A 15,539-nucleotide genomic window follows, 5' to 3' on the forward strand; every position below is an offset into this window, starting at 1 on the left:
TATAATGATGTGTGGAGTTTGAAAGAGGAAGCAATATAGGTATTGATCAGAGGTGGCTGTCATGGAGACAAGGAATAGAAGTGATAGAGGCAGCAAAATTCAAGGAAACAGCTTTGGATATGGACTGGGAGTTTATATGGAAGGTGTAATTAAGGGAAGATACAAGGACACAGAACACAAGATAAAGAGCATGAAAAATTGAGATGGAGCTTGAAATCAACAAGAATGAGAAGTTGCTTCTTACAGAGCATCCTTGAGAACACACAAGCACTTTGTGCAAGGTCACTTAAATTTCAACTGTGCTGGTCAAACTTTAAGGAGTTGGCCAGATTCAAATCGACTTGTTGGCTTTCATCAATATCCAGGTCTTACGTATTCTTAAGATGGAAGCTCTATTAGCCTGTTTATTTTTCCCCTCACAGAATGGTTACAGCATGGAAGACTTATCAGGACTATGTAAGAGCGATCCAGATAATGCCCCACCCTCTCCCGAAGCACTGCAAGTACTTATCCAGCTCCCTTTTGAACACCATGGTTGAATCTGCCTCTACAACTGTCTTTCGACCATGACAAACCTTCATAATCTCCTCTGTTCCAAGGAGAACAAACTCAGCCTCATTTTCATAAATCTCTTCTACATGCCCAATAAAACTTTCAACATCTTTCTTAGTGTGGCACCCAGAACTGAAACAATATTCCAGTTGTGACCAAACCAATTTTTTTTCTTTTAAAAAAAGGTTTATAACTCCCGCGCTCTTGTACTTCATACCTCTATAAAACACAGGATCCCATATGCTTTCTTTTTAAAAAAAATGGCTTCTTAACTTGTCCTACCAAATTCAACAAATTATGCACATGCCACAAGGGAACATGAAAATATGAAATATACTCAGACTATACCCTTTTTAGAATTGTACACATTTATATTTCCTCTTCTCATTCTTCTAATCTGTAATGCTTCATATTTATCAGTATTACATTTCATTTCCCATCTATTAGCCCATTGATATCTCCTCAAAGTCTATTATCCTTCTCACTGTTCCTTATGCCTTCAGCTTTTTTTCCATCTAGATATGAAAATTGTGCCCTGCACACCCAAGCTTAAGTCATTAATATTAAGAAAAGCAATGGTCCTCATATCAACCCCTGGGGAACTCCACTGTGCACTTGCCTCCAGCCCATAAAACCACTCTCTCACTTCTGTTTCCTGGTCCTTAGCCTTTTTCTACCCATGCTGCTACAGGTCCTTATATTCCATGGCTTTACATAGTGAAGACAAGCCAATGATAATGAACTTAAAACACCTTTTGGAAATCCATATGCACCACATCAACCCCTCTGTTACCACACTAAACTATCAAGTTAGTTATGATTTGCCTTCAACAAATCGATGTTCTCTATCACACTTGGACAAGTGAATACACTTCTGTCCTATATTTTTATTAAATATAAGATTCACCACCTTCAAGATTAGACTGACTGGTCAGTATTTAACCCACGTGGATTTTTTTTGAATAAGGGCACATTTGCCATTTTCCGGTCCACAGACACCACCACTGAATCTATATGTATTTGGACAATTATTGCCAGGGTATCTAATTTCTTTCATTACTTTCCTCAATAACCTGAGATGAATTCCACATGGACCAGGGGCTTTAGCCATTTTCAAATGCAGCTAGCCTTTCATTTTAATATTAGGCTTAAGCCCATCTAAAATCTCAAGTACATCTTCCTTGAAAGAGACAAATGTAAATATTAATTTAGTACCTCAGCCACGTCTTCCACCTCTGAGTAGATTTTCCGTTACATCCCTCATTGGCCCCACCTCTCCTCTAAGTCTTCCTATTCATATTCCTACAGAGCATTTTTGGATCCCCTTTCATGACCACTCTTCTCATGCTCTCGCCTGCCTCATTTACTTTAACTTCACCTCTAAACTTTGTAATCAGCTGGCTCTCCCTTATATTAACAACTTGCATCTGTTAAATGTTTTTGTTACCAATTTCATTATCATTTTGATCATCCAAGAAGCTTTGACTTTAATTTTCCAAGCCTTCTCACTCATGGGAATGTACAGAGACAGGATCTGAAACATCTCCATCTCCTATTTTTAATTAGTTTTACCTGTCAAGATTTGATTCTTATTTACTCATCAAATCTGCACTCATCCCATTAAATATTGGCCCTTCTCCAATTGAGTATTTTTATCTCAATGAAATACATCATTTCCAAAGTTATTCCAAGTCTAATGATATTATGTTCATTATTGCTGAGGTGTTCTCCCACAAATACTTGGTGCATTTGGCCTGGTTCGTTTTCCAGAACCAGGTCCAGCAACATCATTAAGCCAGAAACATACAGATGAAGAAAGTTCTCTTAAATGCAATACAGAAATTCCTCCATCCTTTGCCCATTGTTATCGCTATCTCAGTTTATACTTGCATAGTTGAAGTTCCCTATTGTTATTCAATGGCTTTTCCAATTTCCCTACTAATTTATTCAATGACCTTCTTGTCAGCTGGCAGCATATTGAATTTTTTCCACTGCTGTCATTGCATCTCTATCATGTTCCAATTGTGATAAATGAAATCTTTAAATAACTGCAGATGCTCAAAACTTGAAATAAAAACAGAAAACTTAGCTGGAGACCTGAAACTAACTCTGATGAAGGGTCTTCAACCTGAAGTTTCTCTTTCCACAGATGTGGCCTGACCTACTGAATGTTTCCACCAATCTTCTGCACTTCCAATGGATTCTTTCTTTGATTGTTCTGGGATATCCTACCTCTCCAATACTTAATCAATGCTGCAATTCCCCCTCTTTTTCCTATCTTTACTGAACACATTGTATCCAAGAATACCTAAAAACCCATTCCAGTTCCCTTTATTCAGTCAGCTCCCCATTACTGCAATAGCATTTCAATCACAGGTAGTTAACTACACCTGCAGTTATCGATAGAACCATAGCACACTACAGCACAGAAAACAGGCCATTCGGCCCTTCTAGTCTGTGCTGAAACTTTATTCCACTAGTCCCATTGACCTGCACCCAGTCCATAACACTCCAGACCTCTCCCATCCATGTATCTATCCAATTTATCCTTAAAGCTTAAGAGTGAGCCCGCATTTACGTCAGATGGCAGCCCATTCCACACACCCACCACTCTGAGTGAAGAAGTTCCCCTAAACCTTTCCCCTTTCACCCTAAAGCCATGTCCTCTCATACTTCTCTCCTAATCTAGGTGAAAAGAGCCTACTCGTATTTACTCTGTCTACACCCCTTCAATTTTGTAAACCTATCAAATTTCCCCTCATTCTTCTACGCTCTAAGGAATAAAGTCCTAACCTGTTCAACCTTTCCCTGTAACTCAACTCCTGCAGACCCAGCAACATTCTAGTAAATCTTCTCTGCACTCTTTCAATCTTACTGATATCCTTCCTATAGTTAGGTGACCAGAACTGCACACAATACTCCAAATTTGGCCTCACCAATGTCTAAAACCACCTCACCATAACATCCCAACTCCTGTACTCAATACTTTGATTTATGAATGCCAGGATGCCAAAAGCCTTCTTTACAACCCTGTCTACCTGTGATGCCACTTTCAGAGAATTATGTATCTGAACTCCCAGATCCCTTTGTTCCTCTGCACTCCTCAGTGCCCTACCATTTACTGTGTATGTCCTACCTTGATTTGTCCTTTCAAAATGCAACACCTCACACTTGTCTGCATTAAATTCCATCTGCTATTTTCTGGCCCATTTTTCCAGTTGGTCCAGATCGCTCTGCAAGCTTTGAACCTATGAAATCTTGTTTATATTGTATATATTTGCACTATAGATTAACCATATATTTTCCTTTCTTATTCTGATTTTATCTAAAAAAAAATTTCATGTTCTGCTGTATTTATCTCTGCCAATCCCCTATGTATCTGCTTCTACCACTTCCCCTGGCAGCACGTTCCAGGCACCTACCACTCTCTGTATGAAAATAAAACTTGCCACATAAATCTCTGTTAAACTTTCTCCCCACTTGCCTTCCCCCACACTATGCCCTTTAGTATCCTACATTTTCACCCTGGGGAAAATGACTCCAACTATCTAACCTATCTACACCTCTCATAACTTTATACACATCTAGTAAGTCACCCCCTCAGTCTCCAAGGCTCCGGACAAAAAAAAATCAATGTTTATCCAACCTCTCCTTATAGTTAATCCAGGCAACATCCTGGTGAAACTTTTCTGCACCCTTTCCAAAGCCTCCACATCCTTCCTGTAATGCCGCAAACAGAACTGCACACAATATTCCAAATGCAATCTAACCAAATTTTTTTTTATATACAGCTGCAACATGACTTCCCAACTTTTATACTCAACACCCCAACTGATGAGGCAAGTATGCCGTATGCCTTCTTTACCACCCTTTCTACTTGTGTTGCCACTTTCAGGGAGCTATGGTCCTGCACCCCAAGATCTCTCTGTACATCAATAGTCCCAGGGGTCCTGCCACTTACTGAATACTTTCCACTTACATTTGACCTCCTGAAGTGTAACACCTCACACTTGTCCAGATTAATCTCCATCTGCCACTTCTCAGCTCACACTTCCAACTGATCTATATCCTGCTTTGACAACCTTCCTTACTATCCACAACTCTGCCGATTTTTGTGTTGTCTGCAAACTTACTAATCAGCCCGCCTACATTTCTGTCCAAATATATCACAAACAACAAAAGTTCCAGCACTGATCTTTGCAGAACACCACTAGTCACAGACCTCCAGTCAGAATAACCCCCCTCTATCTCCAATTGCCATGCCAATCTTGAATCCTACCATGTCTCCATGGATCCTATGTGCCTTAATTTTTTTTCTCCTTTTCAATACAACCTTCCTGCACAATTCCCCTGATGATCCAAGAAAACTTCTCTTCATTGTCTTCTTCTATTTAACTATTAATCAAATGAAAAATACTCCTATTAAATTCTTAAATTCTCTTAAATTTCTTCTATTAAACTATTAGCCAAATCAAGCTTTATAGTCCAGGTAGCTTAATGCAAAGGGACCTGGATTCCAAAAAGATCTTTACTTCTGCAATTAGCATACTGTCACATTCTCATGAACAGCAAGTAATGGCTAGTAAATAGAAGTCTTGCCTGCATCCTGCGAGATGAACAAAAAAGATTGCAGGACAAGTAAGGGTCCATTTTGTCAAAAACAGACTTCTAATGCCCAGTGTTGCTCCTTTCCCTTCAGTCTATGTTAAAGCTTGTTATTGACATTTGATTTGAAGCGTGCAGGGCAATTACATTAAGCACTTCACCTTCTAGATGACAAGTTATCTGGAAAATTCTAAATATTCTGTGCCTAAATACATTTTCTACAAGATTAGATCCAAGCCAAAGTTAACACACATGAGAATCAGTATATATCCCCATTAAGAAAATGATCCCTTCAATTATTTACAGTTAACAGCTCAGAAATCATCTCTTCAGCTATGCATTTCACTGGACAGCAGTCATCACCCAACTGCATTGGTTTGTTGAGTGCTTAAGGTGACAGACGAAGTTCAATGGTTTTCACCAAACGACGTGTGATAACACATGATACTTTCATAAATGCTGAATCATTAATGAAAACACTGAAGTGAAGAGCGACTGTTGTTTTTTTGCCTCATCCATTTTTCACTGGAAGGGACTTGGTATTACTTGAATTTAGATGGAATGATCTTTACACATAGAATATTGAAGCTGGAATACACACGCCAGCTTCAGCAATGTTGTTTAATAGAACTTTTGAACTTTGGCAGTAATTGAAGCAAATGCAAAGCATTCAACTCAATTGGCTGCCACAAAAAACTGGTCAAGCAGCATTTGTTGAGACTGCATCAGGATTCAGGGGGAGAAGGAAAGATTGCCATTATAGAAATAGGAGGGGGATGGGGTGGAATAGAGGCTGGTAGGTGATAGGTGGAACCAAATGGGGAAGGAATGATGGGCACGTGGAACCAGGTGAGGTGGTGGGGAGATGGGAGAAATGAACAAAGCAAGAAGAAAACTAGGTGGATGGATGGGTGTATGTGGGAGTGTGGGTTACCCAAAATTGGAAAATTCAATGTTCATACTAAGTGAGATGTTGTTCTTCTAATTTGCATTTGGCCTCTCCGCAGCAATAGAGAGACAGGTCGGCAGAGGACAGACAGGTCGGTGTGGGAGTGGGAGAGTTAAAATGATATGCAACTGGAAGCTTGAGATATCCATTGTGGACAGAGCACAGGTGCTCCGTGAAACAGTCACCTACTCTGGGCTTAATTTTTTTTACCAATATTGAGATGGTCCCATCATGAGCAACAAATGCCATAGACCAGGTCTCTGCCTCACCTAGAAGGGCTGTTCAGGTACCTGGATGGTGGTGAGGGAGGAGGTATTACACCCCTTTTGGTTGTAGGGGCAAGTGCCAGGGGACAGGAATAATAGCACTAGGGAGGCACGAAGACAGTGGTTGCTGAGTAAAGCAGAAAATGGGAGGGGAAGATGTGACTGGTGGTGGGATCACATTAGAGCCAGCAGAAGATGATGTGTTGGATATGGAGGCTGGAGGCGTGAAACGTGAGGACAAAGGAAACTATTACTGTTCTATCTGTGTGTGTGTGTGTGTGTGTGTGTGTGTGTGTGTGTGTGTGTGTGTGTGTGTGTGTGTGTCTGTGTGTCTGTGTGTATGCGTCTGTGTTCCAGATTCCAGTATCTGCAATCTTTTGTCTTCAATTGACTGCCATTTCAGTATCAGCTGAGTGATGTCTGTACATCCGGGTGAAGTCTGTTGCCCTGACATACTTTAATATATAATCAGAAGCACTAGAATGGGATATAGGGTTGTACCAGTTAGCTGCTTTACCCAAGTCTTCAACATCTATTATGATTCCAAGGAACCAAGTGTTTCCAATTAATTCTCAGATGTGTACATTCAAGATGAAATTTATCACAGGAAGTAATTCAACCTGTTGCATCCTTACTAGAAAAAAATAGCTAGTCCCAGTTGCCAGCTCTTGCTGTGTAATGCATTGTGCTCAAAGTATCAAATATTTTAAATCCATCCTCTACTAATGTGAAGGGATTTGAACCAATGTATCCAGATCAGTCCACATCCCTGGATCACAGGTTCAGTAATAATATATTTACAATATGGGCAGCATTTGGTGCTTAAATGAGGGCCATTTTGATTGGTGTGATTCAATATAAAAGCAAAAATCACCCCTCTCTATGGGGCAGGGGTGGGGGGGGGGGGGGGGGGGGGGGGGAGAGGAAGGATATAAAGTAGAAAATCTCCGTAATACACAAGTGTTAACATACTTTATCCTGCTACTTCCACGATAGTGACATCCTCCCATGCCAAAACTGCTCAACATGGTCACACATAAGTTTAGAGCTGATGAGTTTAGGCTTCACACTGCATAGACCTGATGACAAAATTTCTCAGGAAAAATAGCAAGGTCTGCTCAAGCACTGAGATGAGGGAAATGAAACAGGAAGAAACCTGTGTAGTATATGGCTAACATGAGGCAGCATAATTTTAAGGTGATTAGAGGAAGGTATAAGGGGGGGTGTCAGAGGCAAGTTAGTTGTTTTTTTGTTTTTACACACAGTGGTGGGTGCGTGGAACGCACTGCCGACAGAGGTTGTGGGGGTAGATACATTAGGGACATTTAAGAGGCTCTTACATAGCCACATGAATGCCAGAGAAATGGAAGGCTTAGATAGATATTAGAGCAGGATAAAATGTCAACATAATATCATGCACCAAATGGCCTGTACTGTGCTGTAATGTTTGATGTTCTATATAGCCAAGCTCAGGCTCATTGGGCTGTTACTCATCTCTGTGCTCCATATTCAATGGTCTTTTTTTAAATATATCCTTCTTACTGAGAGTCGGTGTTGCCTTGTATGGAGACTGATGAGAGCAGCCTGCCACACTGGACCGACAGGAATTGGCTCAATACTACCAGGAACTCTGAGAACAGAACGTTCTCATGAGCAGCGAGCAATGGCTAGTAAATGTCAAGTTTAAGGGTCTCCAAATACTACAATTGCAGTGACTTGGTAATTAATCCACAAGACCTTTACCGGGGTAGTTATTAGCTGCTCAAATTCTCACGTTCATTTGTGACCTAGGACAGCATACATCAACAATCTGTTTAACTATGGAAAGTGAACACCTGAGCCAAATCCCATGCTCACAAAATACTGGAGCTGTCACAGCCCTGCTCATGTACGTAGTTCCTAACTATTTACTTTGCCATCTGATCCATTTATTGATTCTCTGCTAATTATTTTTTTATCATATTCTCTAGGTGTCTGAGTTGGAGAAGTATCCTCCCCAAGTGATTTCCAAAGTCCAAAATCAACAGTTATTGAAAATCCAATGTACTTATTGAAGCTTTCACCAAGATATTCACAGCCCTTTTTCAATCTAAGTATTGCAGCTTCTTCCATTTGAGTTCCAAATATATTCCAGAAGAAACTGTATGTGTGAAGGAGTAGGCACCTAACAACTGCTCTTTCTATAGGCCAGATGCTGGCATGCAAACAATGGTGCAGGCAGGGCCCAGTTGACAGTGCAGTCCAGTGGTCCAAAGGGTATCATCTTCAACCTTTATCCCTTGTGCATTTATCATAGACATCTAGAGAAGTATTCCTTCAGACCTGTGGAATTAAACGAAAACCTCCACAGCTCTTACCAAGATTTAATGTACATTTATTCTTAACACGTGGAACATATAGTATAAAGATTTCATACTGAATAAATGATATTCATTAAGCCAAAGGAAAAAGGAGGAATTTACATCAAGTTTTAGCTACATTGTCTGAAATACAAATATGCAGATTTCATAGCACTGAAAAATCTCAAATTGTGTTTCTTCATTATTTTTGTGAGCTTCAACTGAACCTAAACTTTTTCCACACCTTGATTATAAAGGAAAAACGTGATCTGTTGCTCTCCTTGAACTAGAGCACAACTTTATACATACAGAAACTTGTACATTACCCTCGCAGGATATGGCCGATGGAAATAAAAGCTATCACTTTTTGCTTGACCATGTCATGAAAATTGTAAACCTCATTCTACGAGAGAAGGAAAAAAACAACCAACTTTGAGGGTATGTGCATTGTACAACTTCTATATACAATCACAGCTCAGGGGCTGTGGCTGCAGTTTAAAATCAGTCAGGAAGTGAAAGAGGAAAAGTCCATACAATCAAGGGGAGGTGTTGTAGATACACACGATACTTTGAGAAGGGGAAAAGCCTTTTTTTCACGTTTACTGTAAACTAAAAAAATGTTTTAAAACTACAGTTCGCTGCCAAACCAGCATTGTTCAATGTGAAATATTGTTTACAGCTGGTCAAAGGTTACATATGCTTAGGGTCTAATGTGTAGGCTGTCTCCTGTATAATGTACACGAGAGCTTCTAATGAGCCACCTTCCAGTGGTTGAATTACAATCCAAGAGCACAGCACTGAACCAAAGATTTCCCAAGTCACTTAGCTTCCAAAATTTACCATAAAAATTTTGAAGCAGGGCCCTCCAGGGAGGGATGCCTGAGCATGAGGCATTCTCCCAAACTCGCTGTAAATGAGACAGCAACTTTGGTTAAAAAATTTCTGACTTATACACAGGCAGCAAACATTCATCTTTTCCCCCCCCCCCGGTACTTGATCAAAATGACTACAATATCCTTCCATTATTAAGAATGAGTGGGGCAAGTTTTGGGAACAGAGGTGGTTTTTGCATAAATAAAGACAGAAACAGTCGATTCAAAGATCTCCACTCACGCACACACACAGTAAGGTCCCCACAGCTGTCATGACTGGCCGATCATGAAGAGTACATCACAAATTACATTTGTAACCAGAGAGTTCAGGAGAGGCGATACAGAGATATCTAGCAGTCGTGCCTCATGCAACGTGAACTCAGAGTGGTTTTCTTCTACTTTTGCCATTGCTAGCAGGGCCTTGGCTGCCCGCCGCATCATGTCCATACTTGTTGGCTCAATAGGTGCAGTTTGCAAGTGCATCAGGCTGGGCTGACTCTGCTGGAGTTGAGTGGCTGCCAGACTATCCTCCAAAAAGCCCAGTAGGTTACTGATGCTTCCCTTACGAACAGCAATTGCTCTGGCAGCCAGGCTATCTCCTTGAGCCAGATTTGCCAACAGTACCACACACATTTCACGGCACACCTGGCTTTTTCGTTCCCCAATGAGCCGGACCAGTATCCCATAAAGTTTTTCCAAGCGGCTAAATGGAGGCGTTGCCAGGATAAGGTCCACATTATTGTCCTGGATACTAAGTTTACACAAGCTCTCCAGGACGAGTCTTTGGGGAGAGAGCATTGAATTGGGGCCTAGCGTTGGGAAAGGGTCTTGGGCCTCCGCTGCAGGACACACAGCCCAGTGCAACAATCCGTCCAGAAGTGGCAAGCAGATACTCTCTGGATATAGAGATAGGTCCAACTGCCCAGAAATATTGGCCATTGTGACAAGAGTGTTTTCCCGTAATACTTCTAAACAGTCCCACCACCACTCATCACTATCGCAGCTTACACCTTCGTCCTCCTCATCCTCCTTCTCGTATGTTAATGGCGCTTGTTTCCGTTCAGGGTGCTCATGATGCTGCAAGATAAGCTTGCCCAAAATGAGCAGTAAGCCAGGATGTTTTGACATCTCTGCATCATTCCCAGGCACAAACGACAAGCTGCGAATAATGTTTGATATACAAATACACCGCTTCGCTAAAGAGTCCTGCCAGTCGGCCATCATACACAATGGCACCTCATCCCGGCTGCACGGCTCATCCTCGAGAATTTTGATATTTTTATGATTTTGTGCCTGATGAATAGCAAAAGGAAACTTGTTGTTATCTGTGTTCCCCTCTACTGACCCGTTAACTGCTTCCTTGTTCAAGGAGCCAGGCCTCGCTGACAGAACATCATCCATGGTTGCAGTTATGCTTTTCTCAGACTCCTCACCATTTACTGTTGACTCAATGTTTCCTTCTGTCCCTTTTTTGTTTTCAGCTGTGTACCTTTTTGCAGATCCCTTATGGGTCATGGTTCGTTTTCGCAGGGGTACCTGTGTCTTACTCTCAAAGTGTGTTTGGATGTGTTCCGTAGTGTCACCTCCCCCAATCTGCCAGTGTAGCAAACCACTGTCAAACTCTTGTACCCTGCCCAATTTATCAGAGTTATCCACTACAAACAGATCAGCTTTTCTAACCATTTTCACCGGAAGTCTGTCAAACTTGCTGACGTGCTTGGGATTCTCTTCTGTACTCTCAGTGGCTGTTGTATCTTCAGTTATATTAGCTGCCATTTCCTCTTCACTGATGTATTCCCCGTCTTCCTCTGCCTCAAGTTCTGATGGTTCTTTTACTTTCCCAAACTGCTCTGGATCCAGGAGTGTCTTTTGGCCAGGATCTCCAATCTCGTACTCCTTCAGAATTCCAAATATCTCAATCAAACATCTCCGGAAATATTCCACCAGGAGCTCCAAGAATCCGGGTAACTAGGGAAAAAAAAACAAGAGGTGAGGCGACAAGCACAGACAAACATTGTGGAGCTGGCTCCAGTAAAACCTCACCTTGGTGCCTGTTAACTTCAGTCCTGGGACAACCAGCACAAGAGTAGCAGGCAGATTTGGGACCCCATGGTGATCAGATTACCCTCAAGTCAACACTTTACCTGCTACACAAATATATCACTGTACTTTTGACATCACTAGTTTAAATTCTGGAACTCCCTACTCAACCACTTATGTGTGGCACGCAACCAGAAGAATTATTCACCACCTCATTCTCAAGGGTAGTCAGGGAGCGGATACTCTCATCCCCCAAATGAATAAATAGAACTCCAAGTCAAGTCGCATTTTGCTTGTGCAAAACTCTTTGTATTGACAAAAGAGAAAGCTTGGAAGCACGGACACTGTGCTGAGGCTCAAGAGATTAGAGCCGCAACAATCCTGTAGTGACACTTACGGAGCTTTAATGCATAAATGAATACTGAATAAAACTAATTATAACCAGTTTTACTCATTAACTACTTTAGGAAGTTTTACTGTATTCTTTTCAATTTCACCTCACTTTCTCAAGGCACAGGCTCTCACTGGCACACAAATTCATAGGCAATGCTTAAGAGGTCATTATTCACGCAAACCCTGCTGCGAGTGTTCATAGAATCAAACAGCACAGGACACCATTCAGTTTGTGGAGTCCCTGTGAGCTTTTTGAAAGAGCTATCCAATTAGTCCCATTTGTTTGCTTTCTCTCCACCTCCACCACCAACCCCCACCTCCCCCCCCCCCCCCCCCCCCCCAAGACCTTCAAATTTTGCACTTTCAAGTATACATCCAATTCCCTTTTGAAAGGTTAGCATTGAATTTGCTTCAACATCTTTCAAGGCCATATATTCTAGATCACAACATGCTGCATAAATAGTTCCTCAACTCCCTTTTGATTCTTTTGCCAATTATTTTTGATGCATGTACTCTGATTAGCAAGTATTTTGTCAATGGAAACAACTGATTTCAACTTACTCTGTCAAAAACCTTTATGGCTTGGAGAGCATCTAATCTCCCTTTAACCTTTTCTGCTCCAAGAACAACCTTCGTTTCCCCAGTCTCTTTGAAAACTGCCATTCTTCATCCTGATACCAGTCCAGAATTGGACACAATACGCCACGCTTAAGTTTAACTTTTAATTTGAAGTGTAAGCACAGCAGCCTTCATTCTTGCACTCTGTTTTATAAAGTCAAGGACCCCTCATAATTTTATTAAAAAGGTCTTCTCAACGTTGCCTGCAAGGTTAAACCTGACAAATTTAACCCCTATGTAGCATCACAAGTGCATCAATAGAGAGATAATGGACTGATTGGGTTCTGTAAATTGTTTCTAGCTCTACCAGTAATACTGAATGACCAGATTAATTGCATTTTTTTCTTCCTACCTGGGGAGGAAACTTGCAAATTGACCTAATGTATGGACTTGCCAAAGAAATCCAACTCCAAGTCATACAAGTTTATTTTCTCGTTAAGGTCAGACATCAATCAGCCCCTCAGAATGGAATAATTTCCCTATTTTGACAACAAATCATTTACAGCTATCATGGGCATAGCTGTCTTGCATCATTCTCAGTGAAGCTCACTCAGGTCTTCCCCAGTGAGATTCAGCCCCAAGCTTTAAACACCAAACCTGTTGAAACTCATTTTACACCAGTTATCTTGTGACCTGAATGAAATGAACAGTTTGAAGAACCAGAAGCAGTAAACAAGCAGTCCAAGGCTGGAGGAATTCCAGATGAGGTTTCTGATGGGCAACACAGAGATCACTTTTGCCTAACTAGAGGGAAAAAAAATATGCCACTTAACTACCCTCGCTCACAACCACGATTATGAAATATTTCTATGAAATAATCACTTGATATATTAAGCCATAACGTTCAAGACCAAACGTCAGAGCTTTAAGAACCAAAAGTAAAATCAAAGAATGAGATGTGGAGAGGAACAAACCTCATTCATTTTCATTGGAAAGGATAGCGAATGGCAGGATAGAGTAGTAACCACACTCCAGCCCTGCTTTTCAAAGTTCTCCTCAAGCTTCTTTCTACCTCGACCCTACCAAGCCTGGCCCGGCACTCCATAACTGGTTCTCTAATGCATGGTCCACATTCATTCACCAGCAGGACAAGATTTTAAAGAATATAGTTCCTGGATAAAGGCACAGCATGATAACTCAGAGGGCCTGCTGGTGATGTGGTTCAAATGTGTGATGTCCCAAAACAGTTCATAGAAGGAATCATTGCACCAAGGAGTGCAGAGAATTTTAAGTTCAGCTTAAATGTTAAACACATCAGATTGAAGAGCCAAATTTCTAGCTAATACTTCAGATGTACGAGCCTTCAAAAATATCAGGAGGGTAGCAAAAAAGCACATGTTGTAGCCAAAGCACTTGGAGGACACCGAAACTTCAAAATATTTTATTCATTTTTAAAATCCCATGTTTTGACTGGGCTTTGAGTCCATCCAAAGTCAGTTAATGCCAGGAGGCACTACTGCAATAAGTTTATTCTATCTGGATAGGCACCTAGGCACTGGAATGATCCTTTAACCCAGTGTTGAAATTAACTCGTATGTCAGATTTCAATCTCAAACTCTAATCCTGAGTGTCCTGATTCTGCTCCATGTCTGCAAGATTTATTTTCAGTCTTGAGTGTTGTTTACTTACCTGAGATAATGTGAAGGTGGCTACACTGCTATCATCGTACAATAAAATATTAATGGTGTCCAAGGCCCATGTACTTTCAGCCAGGAGGCCAGATTTAAGGGACATCATCACCCGCCAAGCCTCTGGGGTGCCTGGGAATGGAACATAAAGAATGATGCTGAAACCACGATCTGGGAAAAACCTACCATATTAACACATACCCAACCCGTGCATTATACGGCATTTGAAACATTTCTCCTCTCCTTCCCTAATTCATACGATGGTCAAGCTACAGTCCTGCTACAAAGATCATTCCTTAATTCAATGTGCAGGAACCATCTCGCACATCAGATTTCAATCCCAAACTCTTTCAAATGATCAGATCCTGTCCCTCTTCAGCGTGGGTCACTCAGAGCATGGATAGGGCTCTTCTCTCATCCGAGTGTGTGGAAGTGGCTACATTATCATTGCACATCACAACAATTATGACCAAAAGGTTCTCAAAAAAAATTGTGCATTCTCTTCAAGACCATTGATGCTTCATTTTTACACCTTCCCTTCTCTTTAAATCATTACATTGAGAAAACACATCATTCCATCTCCATTTTAACTCAATTCTCAGAACCTCAAACTCCACTTTCCTCTACCTTCCACAAGCTTGAAATCCAATTTCAGAATGATTAGATTATTTCTCAATTTACCCAGCTGACCACTCCACTAGGTAACTTAAAACTTCTTCATAAATAAGGTATTAATACTTGTACTTTGTCTGGTCAACCGATGGGATGTGGTATTGGAGGCAGCAATTTGACCCACTGTACCTGTGCTGCCTCTTTTCCCAGAACCCTTGTACCACACCTGCTCCACAACTAATTTTTCTTGAAATGTTGAACATTTAAGTGCTACAGGGAAGAAAAATTCGAAGAGCTTTGGGCTCATCTGCTGATTTCACATCTCGCCTTGTATATGTACAGGCTCAGGCTTACTGCAGCAGCACTGAGCCAGATAACCTTAATCAGAAATGTTATCCAGACCTACAGGCAGTTCCACGATGGAGGGAGATCAAAGAAAGGGTCAGTCACTAAGACTAAGATGCTAAAGCAGCAAAATCCAAGTCAGTTCACAGTCCATTCAACTCAAATTAAAACATTAATTTATAGAAAACTACTCACAGAAAATAGGATGTGCCACAAATGCAAGCCAACTGTACAACAGCATATACACTTAAAGGTACAGCAAGCCACTGGTCAGAGTTGCACAACACACAGGAACTCTGTGAAGTTTACCCAGAATGACC

The 15,539-nt window shown here is 41.1% G+C and overlaps 1 protein-coding gene across 1 annotated transcript in view; it reads right to left on the minus strand.

Annotated features, from left to right (window-relative positions):
• Positions 1-8,718: 8,718 nt before the first annotated feature.
• LOC127581681 (AT-rich interactive domain-containing protein 1A-like) overlaps positions 8,719-15,539 on the minus strand; it is a 101,384-nt gene continuing 94,563 nt past the window's right edge. Inside the window, exons 19-20 of the mRNA XM_052036295.1 lie at positions 14,264-14,394; positions 8,719-11,551 (exon numbers count right to left, since the gene is read on the minus strand). Of these exons, the coding sequence (XP_051892255.1) occupies positions 9,854-11,551; positions 14,264-14,394 (1,829 nt within the window). The 3' untranslated portion in view covers positions 8,719-9,853. The remainder of the gene's footprint in view (positions 11,552-14,263; positions 14,395-15,539) is intronic.

The sequence above is a fragment of the Pristis pectinata genome, chromosome 22 (assembly GCF_009764475.1).
Source record: "Pristis pectinata isolate sPriPec2 chromosome 22, sPriPec2.1.pri, whole genome shotgun sequence".
Lineage (NCBI taxonomy): Eukaryota > Metazoa > Chordata > Chondrichthyes > Rhinopristiformes > Pristidae > Pristis > Pristis pectinata.